Consider the following 16,831-nt stretch of genomic DNA (forward strand, 5'->3'; position numbering starts at 1 on the left):
GCCCCCATCCAGCTCTCAGCCATTCTGTAGTGATCCAGGCCTCTCATCCACTCCAATCCAGCTCTCAGCCATTCTGTACTGACACAGGCCTCTAATGTACTCTAATCCAACTCTCTGCCATTCTTTACTGATCCAGGCCCCTAATGGAGACTCATCCAGCTCTCAGTCATTCTGTACTGACAGAGGCCTCTAATCCACCCCCATCCAGCTCTCAGCCATTCTGTACTGACACAGGCCTCTAATGTACTCTAATCCAACTCTCTGCCATTCTTTACTGATCCAGGCCCCTAATGGAGACTCATCCAGCTCTCAGTCATTCTGTACTGACAGAGGCCTCTAATCCACCCCCATCCAGCTCTCAGCCATTCTGTACTGACACAGGCCTCTAATGCAGACTCATCCAGCTCTCAGCCATTCTGTAATGATACAGGCCTCTAATCCGCCCCCATCAAGCTCTCATCCGTTCTGTACTGATACAGGCCTCTAACCCGCCCCCATCCAACTCTCAGCCATTCTGTACTGACAGAGGCCTCTAATCCGCCCCCATCCAGCTCTCAGCCATTCTGTACTGACACAGCCCTCTAAACCGCCCCCATCCAGCTCTCAGCCATTCTGTACTGATACAGGCCTCTAATCCGCTCCCCATCCAGCTCTCAGCCATTCTCTCCTGATACAGGCCTCTAATCCACTCCAATCCAGCTCTCAGCCATTCGAGACTGTTGCAGCTCTCCATCGGCACCTCTTCAGTCTCAGCTACTCCACACTGATCCAGGCCTCTGGTTCACTCTGTTCTTCCTCACAGCTGCTCGACACTAATCCAGGCCTCCAGCCCACTCTGTTCTGCCTCTCAGCCTCACCACACCACACTAGGCCTCCAGTCCACTGTGTGCTGGCTCACAGCTGCCCCCCACTGATCCAGGTCTCCAGCCCACTTTGTTCTGCCGCACAGCTGCTCCGCACTAATCCAGGTATCCTAATTAAATCTTCTCCCATTTGACAGCACTTGGCCCTTATGCCTCTGAACCTTTCCTATTCATATAGCCATTCAGATGCCTTTCGCATGTTGTATTTGTAACAACCTCCATCACTTCCTCTGGTAGCTCATTGCGTCCACGCAGCACCCCTCTGTGTGAAATAGTTGCCCCCTAGATCACTTTGAAATCTTTCTCTTCTCACCCGAAACCTATGCCCTCTAAATTTGGAATCCTTTACCCCAGGGAAAGCAGCAGGTAAATCGGACACGGAAGAAAAGGAGATTACATTTTAATCACAGGCCAGTTTATTTTACACAGAGAGTGGTGAGTGCTCGGAATGTGCAGCCAGACGAGGTGGTGGTCTCAGTTTCGTGTCTCATCCAACATAATGTTGAGAAATATGTTTCCCTGGCACCCTTAATCTTGTTTGTGATTTCAACCTGAAGTCACTAATCTGATTGAAGAGAGATTTGCAAAGCTGCAGCTAAACAGTGTAGAAAGTCGAGGTAAATTGGTTTTAAAAATGCTTCTAGTTTCACAATCAAAGATTGTAAGTTGCTTTTATTCGCGTTGACATCAAATTCGGACGAGTGTTTGAAAACAAAGTTGGAACTTTCCCTCCTGTTTTTCCGCGAATCAGGAGGCAGCCTGAAGGAAACAGGGGCGGGGCGCGTCCTTTTAAGGGATAGATGCAGATAAGCAGCGCAGGCGCAGCCGTGGGTGGTATTTGAGTAAAACAGGAGTCCTGGAGACATTCGGTGATCCATTTGAAGAATGAAGCTGATCGACAGGCAGGGCAGGTTGAGGAAGTGAATGTTCGATGTTGCAAAAGTGAGTGAGTGTGAGAGTGAGAGGGAGCGGCTGTTGTGGGGTGTGAGCGAGTGTGAGTGCTGAGCATACTTACGGCAGGGTATGATCATTGCGTGGCGCTCCCAGGACAAGGCTATCCCATTGCACTTCGGGTGTGCTGACGCCTGCGATGTCCCCAAATGCGGGATACTCGACTGCAAAATTAGTGGTAGTGGGGGACTGCGTTCGCGCTCTCCCCTGATTTACAAACCAATGACAGGGTCTGAATTGCACTTTTTCTGTAAGTAGTGTTGTTATGCTGCAATTTGCCTTCTCACGGCTCCGTTAACGCCCAAGTTTGCTAGGGCAGTCTTTGGTATACCTTTCTTCCCTCTCCAAGCAACAGCAGTCCTAAATTTAAAACCGTTAAGCCCACCAACCTATCAACTCCACACTCCACACTGACCTATCCCCATCAATGCTCCCAAACCCCCACCCACTTGCATGTGCCTATCACCTTCACAGCAAGCTTCTCCCAGCACCACAACCACCTCCAGACCAATACCGCTTTCACTCCGCTCCAAGTCTCCAGTCTGCTCCAATCCAGCTCTCAGCCTCTTTGCACTGATCCAGGCCTCAGTCATTCTGTACTGACACAGGCCTCTAATCCGCCCCCATCCAGCTCTCAGCCATTCTGTAGTGATCCAGGCCTCTCATCCACTCCAATCCAGCTCTCAGCCATTCTGTACTGATATAGGCCTCTAATGCAGACTCATTCAGCTCTCAGCCATTCTGTACTGATACAGGCCTCTAATCTACTCTAATCCAACTCTCTGCCATTCTTTACTGATCCAGGCCTCTAATCGCCCCCATCCAGCTCTCAGCCATTCTGTACTGACACAGGCCTCTAATCCACCCCCATCCAGTTCTCATCCATTCTGTACTGATACAGGCCTCTAATCCGCCCCCATCCAGCTCTCAGCCATTCTGTAGTGAACCAGGCCTCTAAACCGCCCCCATCCAGCTCTCAGCCATTCTCTACTGACACAGGCCTCTAATCCACCCCCATCCAGCTCTCAGCCATTCTCTCCTGATACAGGCCTCTAATCCACTCCAATCCAGCTCTCAGTCATTTTGTGCTAATCCGGGCCTCAAATCCGTTCCAATCCAGCTCTCAGCCATTCGAGACTGTTGCAGCTCTCCATCGGCACCTCTTCAGTCTCAGCTACTCCACACTGATCCAGGCCTCTGGCTCACTCTGTTCTTCCTCACAGCTGCTCGACACTAATCCAGGCCTCCAGCCCCCTCTGTTCTGCCTTTCAGCCTCACCACACCACACTAGGCCTCCAGTCCACTGTGTGCTGGCTCACAGCTGCCCCGCACTGATCCAGGTCTCCAGCCCACTTTGTTCTGCCGCACAGCTGCTTCGCACTAATCCAGGTATCCTAATTTAATCTTCTCCCATTTGACAGCACTTGGCCCTTATGCCTCTGAACCTTTCCTATTCATATAGCCATTCAGATGCCTTTCGCATGTTGTAATTGTAACAACCTCCACCACTTCCTCTGGTAGCTCATTGCGTCCACGCAGCACCCCTCTGTGTGAAATAGTTGCCCCCTAGATCACTTTGAAATCTTTCTCTTCTCACCCGAAACCTATGCCCTCTAAATTTGGAATCCTTTACCCCAGGGAAAGCAGCAGGTAAATCGGACACGGAAGAAAAGGAGATTACATTTTAATCACAGGCCAGTTTATTTTACACAGAGAGTGGTGAGTGCTCGGAATGTGCAGCCAGACGAGGTGGTGGTCTCAGTTTCGTGTCTCATCCAACATAATGTTGAGAAATATGTTTCCCTGGCACCCTTAATCTTTTATGTGATTTCAACCTGAAGTCACTAATCTGATTGAAGAGAGATTTGCAAAGCTGCAGCTAAACAGTGTAGAAAGTCGAGGTAAATTGGTTTTAAAAATGCTTCTAGTTTCACAATCAAAGATTGTAAGTTGCTTTTATTCACGTTGACATCAAATTCGGACGAGTGTTTGAAAACAAAGTTGGAACTTTCCCTCCTGTTTTTCCGCGAATCAGGAGGCAGCCTGAAGGAAACAGGGGCGGGGCGCGTCCTTTTAAGGGATAGATGCAGATAAGCAGCGCAGGCGCAGCCGTGGGTGGTATTTGAGTAAAACAGGAGTCCTGGAGACATTCGGTGATCCATTTGAAGAATGAAGCTGATCGACAGGCAGGGCAGGTTGAGGAAGTGAATGTTCGATGTTGCAAAAGTGAGTGAGTGTGAGAGTGAGAGGGAGCGGCTGTTGTGGGGTGTGAGCGAGTGTGAGTGCTGAGCATACTTACGGCAGGGTATGATCATTGCGTGGCGCTCCCAGGACAAGGCTATCCCATTGCACTTCGGGTGTGCTGACGCCTGCGATGTCCCCAAATGCGGGATACTCGACTGCAAAATTAGTGGTAGTGGGGGACTGCGTTCGCGCTCTCCCCTGATTTATAAACCAATGACAGGGTCTGAATTGCACTTTTTCTGTAAGTAGTGTTGTTATGCTGCAATTTGCCTTCTCACGGCTCCGTTAACGCCCAAGTTTGCTAGGGCAGTCTTTGGTATACCTTTCTTCCCTCTCCAAGCAACAGCAGTCCTAAATTTAAAACCGTTAAGCCCACCAACCTATCAACTCCACTCTCCACACTGAGCTATCCCCATCAATGCTCCCCAACCCCCACCCACTATCCAATGACAGAATCTGAATTGCGCTTTATCTGGAGGCAGTGCTGTTATGCTGCGACTTGTCTTGTCACTGCCACGTTAACACCCAAGTTTGCTCGGGCATTCTTTGGTATACCTTTCTTCCCTCTCCAAACAAGAGCCGTCCTAACTTTAAAACCGTTAAGCCCACCAAACCTCTGCTGCATATGCGACCATTTCCCTCTATTTCCTCACTATATCTCTCAACATGCTGCTTAACGACCTTCCCTCTTCACTGCTCTCAGTCACCATCTGCTCCATGTCTTACCACCGTTTGCTTCTTCGCCAACCTACCAAGCAAGGGCACCAACACCATGAGCTACAAAGTGCAAAGACCAGCTCACCTCACGCCTGGGGGGAGCAATGCCTCATCTTCCGCCTTCGGACCCTCCAACCACACAGCATCAATGTTGACTTCACCCGTTTCCTCATCTTCCCACCCCCACCTCATCTCAGACCCCACCCTCCACTTGACTTATCCCACCTGTCCCAAAACAGCTGTTTTTTTTTATCTCTAATATTTCGTACAACGTTCCAGAAACTTCCTCACGTGCCTCCTTGAGCGTTCTGGGATATTTCCCCATCAGATCCGGGGGACCTGTCCACCTTAATGCTTTTTAAAGGCCCCCAACCCCACCTGTTGTTTAACGTTGAGATGCCCGGAGTACCAACATACCTGTCCCTAAACTCCCCATCCACCATGCCCTTCTGCTTTGTGAATACTGGTGCAAAGTATTCGCCACCAACATCACCCACTTCCACCAACCCCACACATAGATTTAGGTTCTGTTGTGTCATGTGTACTCAAGTACAGGAGTACGGTGGAAAGTATATAATGTCGCCACACACGGGGTCACCTTCCAAATAAACTTTAGTACTAACTATTAAAAGTTTTAACGAAAAACACCACCCAACACCAGGTTATAGTCCAACAGGTTTTATTTGGAAATACAAGCTTTCGGAGCACTGCTTCTTCAGGTGGTTGTAGAGATACAAGACACAGAATTTATACCAAAATCACCGGCGTCTCCAAATCATCACCGAACATAGTTCGTGGCTGGGGATCAGCCCTTGATCGCGGATTGAGGATCAGCCCTTGATCGCGGATTGAGGATCAGCCCTTGATTGTGGATTGAGGATCAGCCCTTGATTGTGGATTGAGGATCAGCCCTTGATCGCGGATTGAGGATCAGCCCTTGATCGCGGATTGAGGGTCAGCCCTTGATCGCGGATTGAAGGTCAGCCCTTGATCGCGGATTGAGGATCAGCCCTTGATCGCGGATTGAGGGTCAGCCCTTGATCGCGGATTGAAGGTCAGCCCTTGATCGCGGATTGAGGATCAGCCGTTGATTGTAGAGTTGAGTCTTTCACACCCAGAGCCAGCTACCAGGCAGGGATCAGCAAACAATCTGGCACCTTCGGTGACCTGTGGGGAAAAAAACAAAGTGGTTAAGGTTTCAACTTGCATCTGAACAGCATTATCACGGACGCACTGCTCAAGTAACTAACGTAACTAACTCAGTCAGAACAGAAAAGTGTAGTTCAGTTGGAAACTCCCGACTCAAAACCGGTTACTTTCTGAGCTAACCTTTCAAAAAAAAGGGGGATGTAAGATGGAAGAGAATGGCAGAAGATAGGGTAGAAGTAGCAAGGTAGCGATTGACAGCCGAAAGAGGGAAGGAATGAAGGTAATCCAAGTGAAGAGAGCGCTTAGCTTGGGTAAAGCCTTTGCTTGATGCAGCCGTCCGAGTGGTTGGTATCCTCGAAGAGTCCCATCAGGCAAAGTCTGGCTGGCCTCTTGCAGGACCATGGGGGCCGAGCTGTGGAAGCGCAGGTGGGTCTTGAAGCCTTGGGCGATGTCCCGTAGCGGGCGCTGGAAGGGCAGCTTGCGGATCAGCAGCTCGGTGGGGTTCTGGTAGCGGCGGATCTCTGGCAGTCCCACGGTCCTTTCCCTCCCAGTGAACTTCCGCGCCGTCTGCTTCGTCCTCGCCCATCCCCACTCTCGCCCATCCCCATCCTCCCCCCCTCATCCTCACCCACTCTCTCCCCTTCCCGCCCCCCCTCTCTCACTCACTCACTCACTCACACACACTCTCTCTCACACACACACTCACACTCACACACACTCACACTCACACTCACTCTCACTCACACACACCCATCTACCCCGCCCCTCCTTTTATACAGTCCTGAGCCACTGGCGGCTGTCGCCCGGCGTTTTCTGATTGGTCCAGTAAAACTCGCGTCTGATTGGCGCATAAAGCACCCCCGCTGATCTCACTGATTGGTTGATATTGCGCTTTGTGATTGGACGGTTTGACAATCCGGGAACAATCACCCCCATATATGGGAAACACAAAGCTTTAACCTCTGTGTTGCTGGACAGAATTGCATCAGGCTGCCTTATTAGGTTATGATGCTCGTGTTCAGCACAGGGTGCTGTTGTTTTGAGCGCAAAACTTTTTTTTCTATTTTGTATGCTTTGTTCACACAAATCTTTGTTACATTCACAGCTGATGGTGCCATTCACATTCAGAGAACAGATTCCGTCGTTGATATCACTGGATTAAATGCCCATCCTCTTGGCTTCAGCTTGGGTTACTCAGCACATCGTCCTGGACCTTGGAATGTACCAGTCTGCAACACTCAGTCAGGGGCTGGGAGATTTGTCATAACCAAAGCAGTCATTTTGTCACATACTAAAAGCCTGGAAACCATTTTGAATCTTATGTTAGTGTCTGTCTGTCATTCGTTCCCTGGCTCAGTGAGGTGGTTGAACTTGCAGCTGCACAAATACCTAACAGTGAAGTCTTTCCCAGCTCTTCCTTTACAAGAACTTCTTGTATACAGACACTTGCTTATCAGCTACTAACCAACACTGTCCAGACACTATGTGACTGAGGCTAGTGACTGGGCAAAGTGCCTGAACTCGCAGGATAAGTCCTGCAATTAACAGTTGATGCTGCTAGATTAGCAGAGCGCATGATGTGGAGGAGGAGGTCTTGGGCTGGGATGAACAAAGTTAAAAATCACACAAGCCCAGGTTCTGGTCCAAGAGGTTTATTTGGATCACTAGCTTTCAGAGTGCTGCTCCATCATCAGGTTGCTGTGGAGAATACGACCAAGACACATAACTTATCGTGAAGGATTACAGTGTCATGCAACTGAAATGATATATTGAACAAACCTGGATTGTTGTTAAGTCTTTCATCGTTTAGAATATTTTGATTCATTAATACGTAAATCCCAGAACTTCTTTTAAGTCACCTTTTCAAGATAACTTAAAGTTTCATAACAAATGGTGATAATTCAGCTCAGACAATGCATTAAAGGGGTGAGGTTAGAGTCTGTCTGTATCCCAACCTTTCCTAAAGAAGGGCTTATGCCCGAAATGTCGATCCTCCTGCTCCTCGGATGCTGCCTGACTTGCTGTGCTTTTCCAGCATCACACTCTCGACTCTGATCTCCAGCATCTGCGGTCCTCACTTTCTCCCAGATATCCCAATTTTGAGTCAGACTGGTTCTATGTCCAAAGTGGAATTTACAAAATGTTACATATATTGACTGCCTGCAGATTATGCATTTTGCAAGCAAAATAGAATGTATCTGCAAATATAATTCTGCCAATACAAATTCACCCCATCGACTAATATGTGTGTGCACGTCTTTCAGAGAGAGAGAGAGAGAGCGAGGGTATGTGCGTGTGAGTGGGTGAGTGTGAGTGAAAGTGAGAGAGTGTGTGTTTGCATGTGTGAAAGCTTGGTGAAAGTGTGTATGTGGATGTGATGGAGTATAACTGAGAGGGTGTGAGTATGGGAGGTGTATGTTTGTGTGTATGAGAGAGAGCTTGTGTATGAGAGAGGATCTGCATGACTGTGTGAGTAAGTAAGTGTTTGTGTATGTGTGAGCGAGTGTGTATCGTGTAGTGGGGTCATCTGTAGTCCAGGTTGAAGCCATTCCCATGGGTACCGAACTTAGTTATCAGCCTCTCCCACTCTGATTTGTTGTATATCCCAAAGTCCTCCTTGGAGGATGTTCACTCGATGATCTGAGGCCAAATTTCCCTGACTGCTGAATTCTGGGAGGGAACACCCCTGCCTGGTGATTGTTGTGCGGTGTCATCTGTTGTTGTAGCGTCTGCTTGGTCTCACCAATGAACCATGCCTCGGGGCATCCTTGCCTGCAGTGTATGAGGTAGACAGCGCTGGCCGAGACAAAGATTGTGATACAGCCAGACCTGCTGCGTACACGGTACGTGGTGTCCCCACGTATAATGGTGGTATCCGTGTCGACACTCTGACATGTCTTGCAGGGTTGCCATGATAGGGCTGTACAGTGTTGTGGTCGATGTTATCCTGCAGGCTGGGCAGTTTGCTGTGAATAATGGTCTGTTTAAGGTTTGGCAGTTGTCTAAAGGTGAGAAGTGGAGGCGTAGGGAAGGTCTTGGCGATAACGTGTTGCAAGCTGTGAAGAACATGGTGTCGTTTTTCACCAGCCTGAAAAAGAAGCCCTTAACTCCACTCGTTGTTTCTTACCCAATAGTCAATTCTGTAGCCAGGTCAAAATGCGCCTCAGTGCATCCAGAGCATCCTAACCAAACCCACCCCCCTACATTTCCCAGTGGCAATGCACCCTAACCCTGCACGTGTTCAGACTGTGGAGGAAACCCACACAGACACAGGGCGAAGGTGCAAGCTGCACACAGACAGTTGCCCCAGGGTGGAACCGAACCTGGATTCTTGGCGCTGTGAGGCTGCAGTGCTAACTACTGAGCCACTGTACGACCCGGGTTTCCATATCATTGATTCAGGTTAAGGAGCTGCCACAGCCAGGAAATTATGTCAAGATCGGAGTTTATATTGTGGAGTGTTGGGGTCGGACAACCCCAGAGGAAACCCTGACAATTATTGCTTGGGAAAGAGCATGGAACTTTGGAGGATTTGTTCCCACGTCGTGTTGCAGAGAGGGAATTCCCCACAGAATGGAGCGTTTGAAGCAATCTCCATCCATCCTTCTCACAAAAAGTTTGATGCATTCGCGACGGCAAAGGGAAAAAGAGCGTGGCTTGTTGGGGAGGCGATGGGATATTGGTACTAACCACAGCTCAGGAGATGTTCTGAGGCGCAGGTTCCAATCCCCTTGTGACAGATGCTGGAATTTGAATCCTAAAAATAAATCAGGAATTAGATGTCCTTAAAGGTTAGGTTTTGAAGTATCATTGTTAAAGGGATTATGGTGTTAGTGCGAGTAAATGGGAACTGTTCAATCAGCCATGGCTACATTAAATGGCGGGCGAAATGGTCTGCTGTCCCTGTGTTCCTGGGGATGAGAGGAGGTAATCAAAACAGAATCAGGTTTGTGAGATGTTCTGATAACAACGTAGGAAAACGTAAGGACTGCAGATGCTGGAGAGTCAGAGTTGAAGAGTGTGGTGCTGGAAAATTACAGGCAGCATCCGAGGGGCAGGAGAGTCGACGTTTCAGGCATAAGCCCTTCATGAGGAAGGGCTTTTCACTTGTTTTTGAGCTCTAACTTCAACTGGCCGTTATGTGCAGTGCAGGGGCTACTCCAGCAGAGGGAGGCAGTGGTCCATCTGCTGCGGTCTGTGGAGCTGACTGTGACTGGAGCTGACCGTTTTCCAGCATTAAGGAAGATATTCACCCCAGTTGCCTGCACAGTTACAATGCTCCCCTCACAAGGTAGCAACAAGAGTAGACCATTCAGCCTGTAGATACTGCCCCACCGCTCATTTAGGTCATGGCTTTACATAATTTCTCTCAATGATATGGATATGAATTTAGGAGATAATGGCTAGTAAGTTTGCAGATGATGCCAAAATTGATGGTACAGGGTAACTTTCTCTCTCTCCCTCCCCTGGTTTACAAGATTTGGGCTGACAAGTGACAAGTAACATTCACACCACACAAATGCCAGACTATGACCATCACCAATGCAAGACAATCTAACCATGCCCCTTCACATTTAATGGTGTTACCCTCCCTGAATCCCCCACTATCAACATCCTGGGGGTTATCATTGATCAGACACTCAACTGGACTTACCACATAAACACAGCGGCTACAAGAACAGGTCAGAGGCGAGAAACATCTCTTGAGTCCCCAAAGCCTGTCCACCACCTACAAAGTGCAAGTCAGGAGTGTGATGAAATACTCCCCTCTTGCCTGGATGGGTGCAGCTCCAACAACACTCAAGAAGCTTGACACCATCCAGGACAAAGCAGCCCTCGCTTGTTTGGCACCACATCCACAAGCATCCACTCCCTCCACCACCGATGCTCTGTAGCAGTAGTGTGTAATATCTACAAGATAGAACATAGAACATTATAACGCAGTACAGGCCCTTCGGCCCTCGATGTTGCGCCGACCTGTCATACCAATCTGAACCCCATCTAACCCACACTATTCCATGTACGTCCATATGCTTGTCCAATGACAACTTAAATGTACCTAAAGTTGGCACTGCAGAAATTCACCAAAGATTCTCAGACAGCGCCTTGCAATCTAGACTACCTCTATCTAAAAGGACAAAGGCAGCAGATACATGGGAACACCACCCCTTGCAAGTTGCCATCCAAGCCACTCACCATCAAGAAGGGATTAGATTAGTTTAGATTCCCTACAGTGTGGAAACAGGCCCGTTGGCCCAACAAGTCCACACCGACCCTGTAACCCAGCCAGACCCATTTCCCTCTGACTAATGCACCTAACATTATGAGCAATTTAGAATGGCCAATTAACCTGACCTGCACATCTTTGGGAGGAAACCGGAGCACCCGGAGGAAATCACGCAGACACAGAGAGAATGTGCAAACTACACACAGACAGTCGCCCATGGCTGGGATTGCACCTGGGTCCCTGGTGTTGTGAGGCAGCAGTGCTAACCACTGAGCCACCATGTTACCCTCATGGGTCTAGGTAGGATGCTGTTCGGAGGGTTGGTGTAGACCTATTGGGCTGAATGGCCTGTTCCCACACTGTGGAGATATATCGCCGTTCCTTCACTGTCACTGGCTCAAAATCCTGGAATTCCCTCCCCACAGCAGGTGGGCAGCAGTGATTCAAGAAGGCAGCTCACCACCATCTTCAGAAGGGGGCAACTAGGGACGGGCAGTGACTGCTGGGCCCAGACAGTGATGCCCATGTCCTATGAGAGAATGAAATAAAATTGAGACCAAGAGGTATCCAATTTAAAAGAGTAATGAGGAGGAAGTGTTGTGAATTGATTAGCCCAGAGGGATGCCAGGACATTGATTAAAGTTAAGGAGGTGATAGACAGATTTTTAATTAGCAATGAGTTGAAGGGATATGGAGAGTGAGAAGGAAAGTGGGCTTGAAGCTGAGATGAGGTTAGCTTTCGTCATATCAAATGGTGGAGTAGGCTCTAGGGGTTCAATTGGTCAGTTCCGCTCCCACCTCTTGAGTTCCGACATTGTTGTGTAAGTGAGATGCTTCAGCAATAGCAGTAGAAGCTGACATGGAAGGGAGAGAGAGAGAGAGAGAGTGGGGTGGCACGGTTACTCAGTGGTTAGCACCAATGCCTCATCATGCTAGTGACCCTGGTTCAATCCATGCCTCGGGCAACTGTCTGTGTTGAGTTTGCACATTCTCCCTGTGTCTGCGTGGGTTTCCTCCGGGTGCTCCGGTTTCCTCCCACCATCCAAAGATGTGCAGGTTAGGGTGGAATGGCCCACGTGCAGGCTAGGTGCATTGGCCATGAGGAGGACAGGGAGTGGGTGGGATGCCCTTTGGAAGGTTGGTGTGGATCTGTTGGGCCGAATGGCCTGTTTCCACACTTGTGCGGATTCTATCTCTTCTCTAAATGCACAAAGATTAATCCTGGTCTGCCCCATTCCTGTGGGCACTGCAAGTTGCAAGCAGAGATCTGTTTAAGCGACAGACCCCGTGATACATAGGTGTTCCAAAAGGCACAATGAATTCTCTATCATGTGACCTCTCAGTGTTGTATACATGAGCCTGTGCAACAAAGAAAAAGTACAAACCTGCCCATCTCCATGCTCTGACTCAAAACAGCAAGCGACCAGCCACCAGTCCAGGCCCCACACTCTGGGCAGTTGGTGATACAGTTGGAAAGCATCAACGGAGCCCTTTACAAAGCAGACTCAGGGATGGGTCTGCAGAACTGTCTGCCCCAGGCTGGGACTAGCCCACATACAAAACAAGTAGTGGCTCTGTTTTGGTGTCCAACAAGTAACTATTTTCCTTTTCAGCTGTGATTCCTCAATTATTACAGAGAGCAAAATGGGCTGTCACAGATTAACAGTTCACTTCAGTATAGGAGTTGGAGGTCATGTTATAGTTGTACAGGACCTTGGTTAGGGCCCTTTTGGAATATTGCATTCAGTTCTGGTCTCCCTGCTGTAGGAAGGATGTTGTGAAACTTGAAAGGGTTCAGAGGGATCTGGGTCAAATGCTGACAAAAGGGAGTTGATTAATTTCGGATATCTGGTCAGCATGGAGCAGTTGGACTGAAGGGTCTGTTTCCATGCTGTACATCTCTGAGACTCGATGACCTCATACTCATTACATCTTGTTATGAATCACTGGGGTAGCTGGTAGTCAAGAAGTATTCCCCAGTTTCCCCGACTTTCCAATAGAAATCACAGACCAGGTTTCTGCATTGAACAAGAATCGATGTGTATTACAAGAAATTAGTCTCTAACTTCAGGTAACCATAATGTGGAGGAGCTGGTATTGGACTGGGGTGGACCAAGTTAAAAACCACACAACACCTGGTTATAGTCCAACAGGTTTATTTGGAAACACTAGCTTACTTCCCAATAAGCCTTTTGGACTATAACCTGGTACCACCGGCATATAATTACTAACTTCTAATCCCCTTCGAAACTCCCCTGTCACACACATACACCCACAGACAAATGACAGGGTAAAACAGATTATGATCACAGGAAAGACTGGAAAGACAGTTCAATAGTGTTCATTCCCAGATTCTGTTGTCAAAATGATCTCATAGACTCACAGAGTCATAGACATGTCCAGCATGGAAACAGACCCTGCGGTCCAACCCGTCCATGTCGACCAGATATCCCAACCCAATCTGGTCCAACCTTCCAGCACCCGGCCCATATCCCTCCAAACCCTTCCTATTCATATACCCATCCAAATGCCTCTTAAATGTTGTAATTGTACCAGCCTCCACCACTTCCTCTGGCAGCTCATTCCATACATGTACCAGCCTCTGTGTGAAAAAATTGCCCCTTAGGTCTCTTTTATATCTTTCCCCTCTCACCTATGGTTTAGACCTATGCCCAGGTCGAGGGAGAGAGTACCGATGTGGTCGATCCTTTCGTGATCTGGACCAGCAAACGACAGGTCAGGGTAACACTGAGGGTCGATGCCAGTGGCAACATCCTCCACCCACCCTCCAGTTTTGCCATCGGAGGAAGCAGAGGTTACCTGACATACGCAGGGCAGCCAAAAGTGTGCCGAACCTGCGGGAGGTCAGGCCACATGGCGGCGGATTGTAAGGTGACTGTCTGCCGAAACTGCAAACAGGAAGGCCACCAGACCAAGGAATGTAAGGAGGCAAAGAACTGTAATCCGTGCGGAGAGGCAGGCCACATGTACAAGGCCTGCCCAAGACGAGGGGCCGCCACCTTTGCACAGATGGCCGGAGGTGGCAACACGAGCCGTGGACCGCCTAAGACCAGCAAGGTACCGCAAAACAGCACGGGAATGGTGTCTGGAGGCACCCAGAAGGAAGGGCAGGCAGCAGCGGAGCAGACGGCAGACAGCGGGGAGGTGCAGCAGCCGATCCAAGCTCCTTCAAGACAGACGGAGGAAATGGAAGAGGAGGGAACAAAGGAGGCAGAGGATTGGATTACTGTCAAAAGCAGGAAGAGGAAACCTCCCAAGGCCTCCAAAGACACCCAGCAAAGGGGGAAGCGACACCTACACGACAAGGACACAGGCAGCGCTTCCGACGGTGAGGACGGGCGCAAGGAGGGTCGTCACCAGAGGAAGAGACAGAGCGCTGCGGGGATAAAGGAGGGCAGCATCGCCCAAACAGGAAAAGACGATCCCTCAGAGGGGATGGGTAAAGGCCTCCCGACATCTGGTGAGAACCAAGAGGTACCCACCGGCCCACAGCTCCAGGTAACTGGGAGCAGTGGTCCTGTGACAGCCCCGCTGTCAGATGGAGAACTGGACTGTGCGGACCCTGGGTCCAACCTGGAGACACCAGAGCAGGGAAATGGACCCAGCATGGAGCCAGACAGCTACCTCAGCCCTGGGAGGGTCCAGCAGTTTGCTGTCACCACGAGGATGCACACAGCTACCCCACAGAGACAAGAGCAGCAGCAAATGGACACTGAAAATGGGGATAAGAATTGCTAGCATCAATGTGCGCAGCATAAAATCTGCTGCGCGATGTGATTCAACGCTAGCTGTCCTGGCCAACGTCAAAGCAGATGTCCTGTTTCTGCAGGAGTGTGGAATACCACACATCAGCAGTTACAGGAGATGGTCGAGCTTGTGGGCCCATGGGCCATCAATTTGGTCGGGGGGCAACGATAACCGCTCCTCAGGCCTGGGTGTTCTGTTGCAAGGAGGCAACTTCACCATCTCCGAGGTTAAGGAGGTGGTGGGCGGGCGCCTCCTTGTCGCGGAAGTTACATACAGAAACGCTCCCGTGAGACTGATCAACATGTACACCCCAGCTTCCACTGTTACTGGCTACGTCCAGGCCGGTCGTTCTGGCCGGAGACTGCAACTGTATCATTGATGCAGATGGACGGTCCGGCAGGGGGGGACAGTAAACTGAACCCCACGTCCAGAGCCCTGATGGACACGGTCAAAGATGTCAAGCTGCACGACGTCTTCAGCACCCCTGCAGATGGAGCGCAGCGTAGATACACCTGGTCACGGGCAGAAGGATAGATTACCTGTTTGTGTCCCGAACGTTCTCGGTCAGAACCACCGACGTCAAGCCGGTGTTCTTCTCTGACCACTACCTCCTGCTGGCCGACTGTCACCTACAGGACGAGCAGCGGGCTGGTAAGGGAACATGGATACTGAACCCTAAGCTGTTGACTCCGGGAAACATCGATGAGCTCAAGAGGGATTACGCAGGTTGGAGAACCGCGAAGCCCCTCTTTGAGTGTCCAGCAGACTGGTGGGAAACAGTAAAAGGGAACATCAAGAGGTTCTTCATCCTCAAAGGTGTTCAGGAGGCGGGAGAGAGGCGGGGAAAACTGTCCCATTTCCAGGAAAGTACGCAGAACCTGCTCCTGCTGCAGATGATGGGGGTGGATGTCACGGAGGACCTCAAGGAGGTGAAGGGCCAGCAAGCCTCACTCTTTGCCTCGGAGGCCTCCAAGATAATCTTCCGGTCCAGAGTCTGCTCCGTGGAGCAGGACGAGACGTGCTCACGTTTCTTCTTCCAGAAGATGCACAAACAGAGCTCCGTGCTCAGCAGTCTGAAGGAAGAAGGTGGCTCGATAACGTCATCTCTGGCTGACATCATGAGGATCAGCAAATCCTTCTATGCCAGTCTGTATGACTCGAAGCCAACCGACAGCGCAGTCTCCCAGTCGTTCCTGTCCTCTTTTAATGGAGGTCCTAGATGACGGAAGACGAGAGACGCTGGACCAGCTACCATCTCTGGAATGAGCTGACCAAGGCCCTCGAGTCCTTTGAAAAGAATACAACTCCAAGAAGCAACGGCTTACCGGTCGAGATCTATTCCGCTCTTTGGGACCTGATTGGCCAGGACCTGCTGGAGGTGTATGTCAGTATGCTTCAGGCAGGTACCATGAGTGAATCCATGAGGAAAGGCATCATCACTCTCATCTACAAGCAGAAGGGGGAGAGGGAGGAAATTAGAAATTGGAGACCAATCTCACTGTCAAACACAGACTACAAAATCTTGTCAAAGGTCATTGCCAACCGGATCAGGTCTGCTCTGGGATCGGTGATCCATTCTGACCAAACCTGTGCTGTACCGGGCAGGGAGATCGCTAAGAGTCTCCTCAGAGATACAATTGCCTACGTGCAGGACAGGGGGGTGGACACCTGCCTCATCAGCCTGGACCAGGAGAAAGCCTTTGACAGGATATCACACACATATATGAGGGATGTCCTCTCCAAAATGGGCTTTGGGGATGGAATCAGTAATTGGATCAGACTGCTCTACACCAACATTGTCAGTGCAGTCTCAACCAATGAGTGGGAATCAGATAGCTTCCCTGTAAGATCTGGAGGCAGGCAGGACTGCCCTCTCTCTCCTGCCTTGTTTGCGTGTTGCATAGAACCATTT

General features: G+C 49.8%; 1 protein-coding gene and 2 pseudogenes across 1 annotated transcript; 2 read left to right on the forward strand and 1 right to left on the reverse strand.

Moving 5' to 3' along the window:
- The first annotated feature begins 1,870 nt into the window (after positions 1-1,870).
- On the forward strand, positions 1,871-2,024 carry LOC122541661 (U1 spliceosomal RNA; annotated as a pseudogene).
- A 2,081-nt stretch (positions 2,025-4,105) lies between these two features.
- LOC148141104 (U1 spliceosomal RNA) lies at positions 4,106-4,259 on the forward strand (annotated as a pseudogene).
- A 1,184-nt stretch (positions 4,260-5,443) lies between these two features.
- On the reverse strand, positions 5,444-6,530 carry LOC148141105 (histone H3, embryonic-like; the record flags this gene model as incomplete). Its single annotated transcript, XM_087979084.1, has 2 exons — positions 5,444-5,942; positions 6,231-6,530. Coding segments are annotated over 2 exons (387 nt in total), but the record flags the coding sequence as incomplete, so codon positions are not given.
- Positions 6,531-16,831: the final 10,301 nt, after the last annotated feature.

The sequence above is a fragment of the Chiloscyllium plagiosum genome, unplaced genomic scaffold, assembly GCF_037043375.1.
Source record: "Chiloscyllium plagiosum isolate Xiang-an unplaced genomic scaffold, Cpla_swu_hap1 HiC_scaffold_35, whole genome shotgun sequence".
Lineage (NCBI taxonomy): Eukaryota > Metazoa > Chordata > Chondrichthyes > Orectolobiformes > Hemiscylliidae > Chiloscyllium > Chiloscyllium plagiosum.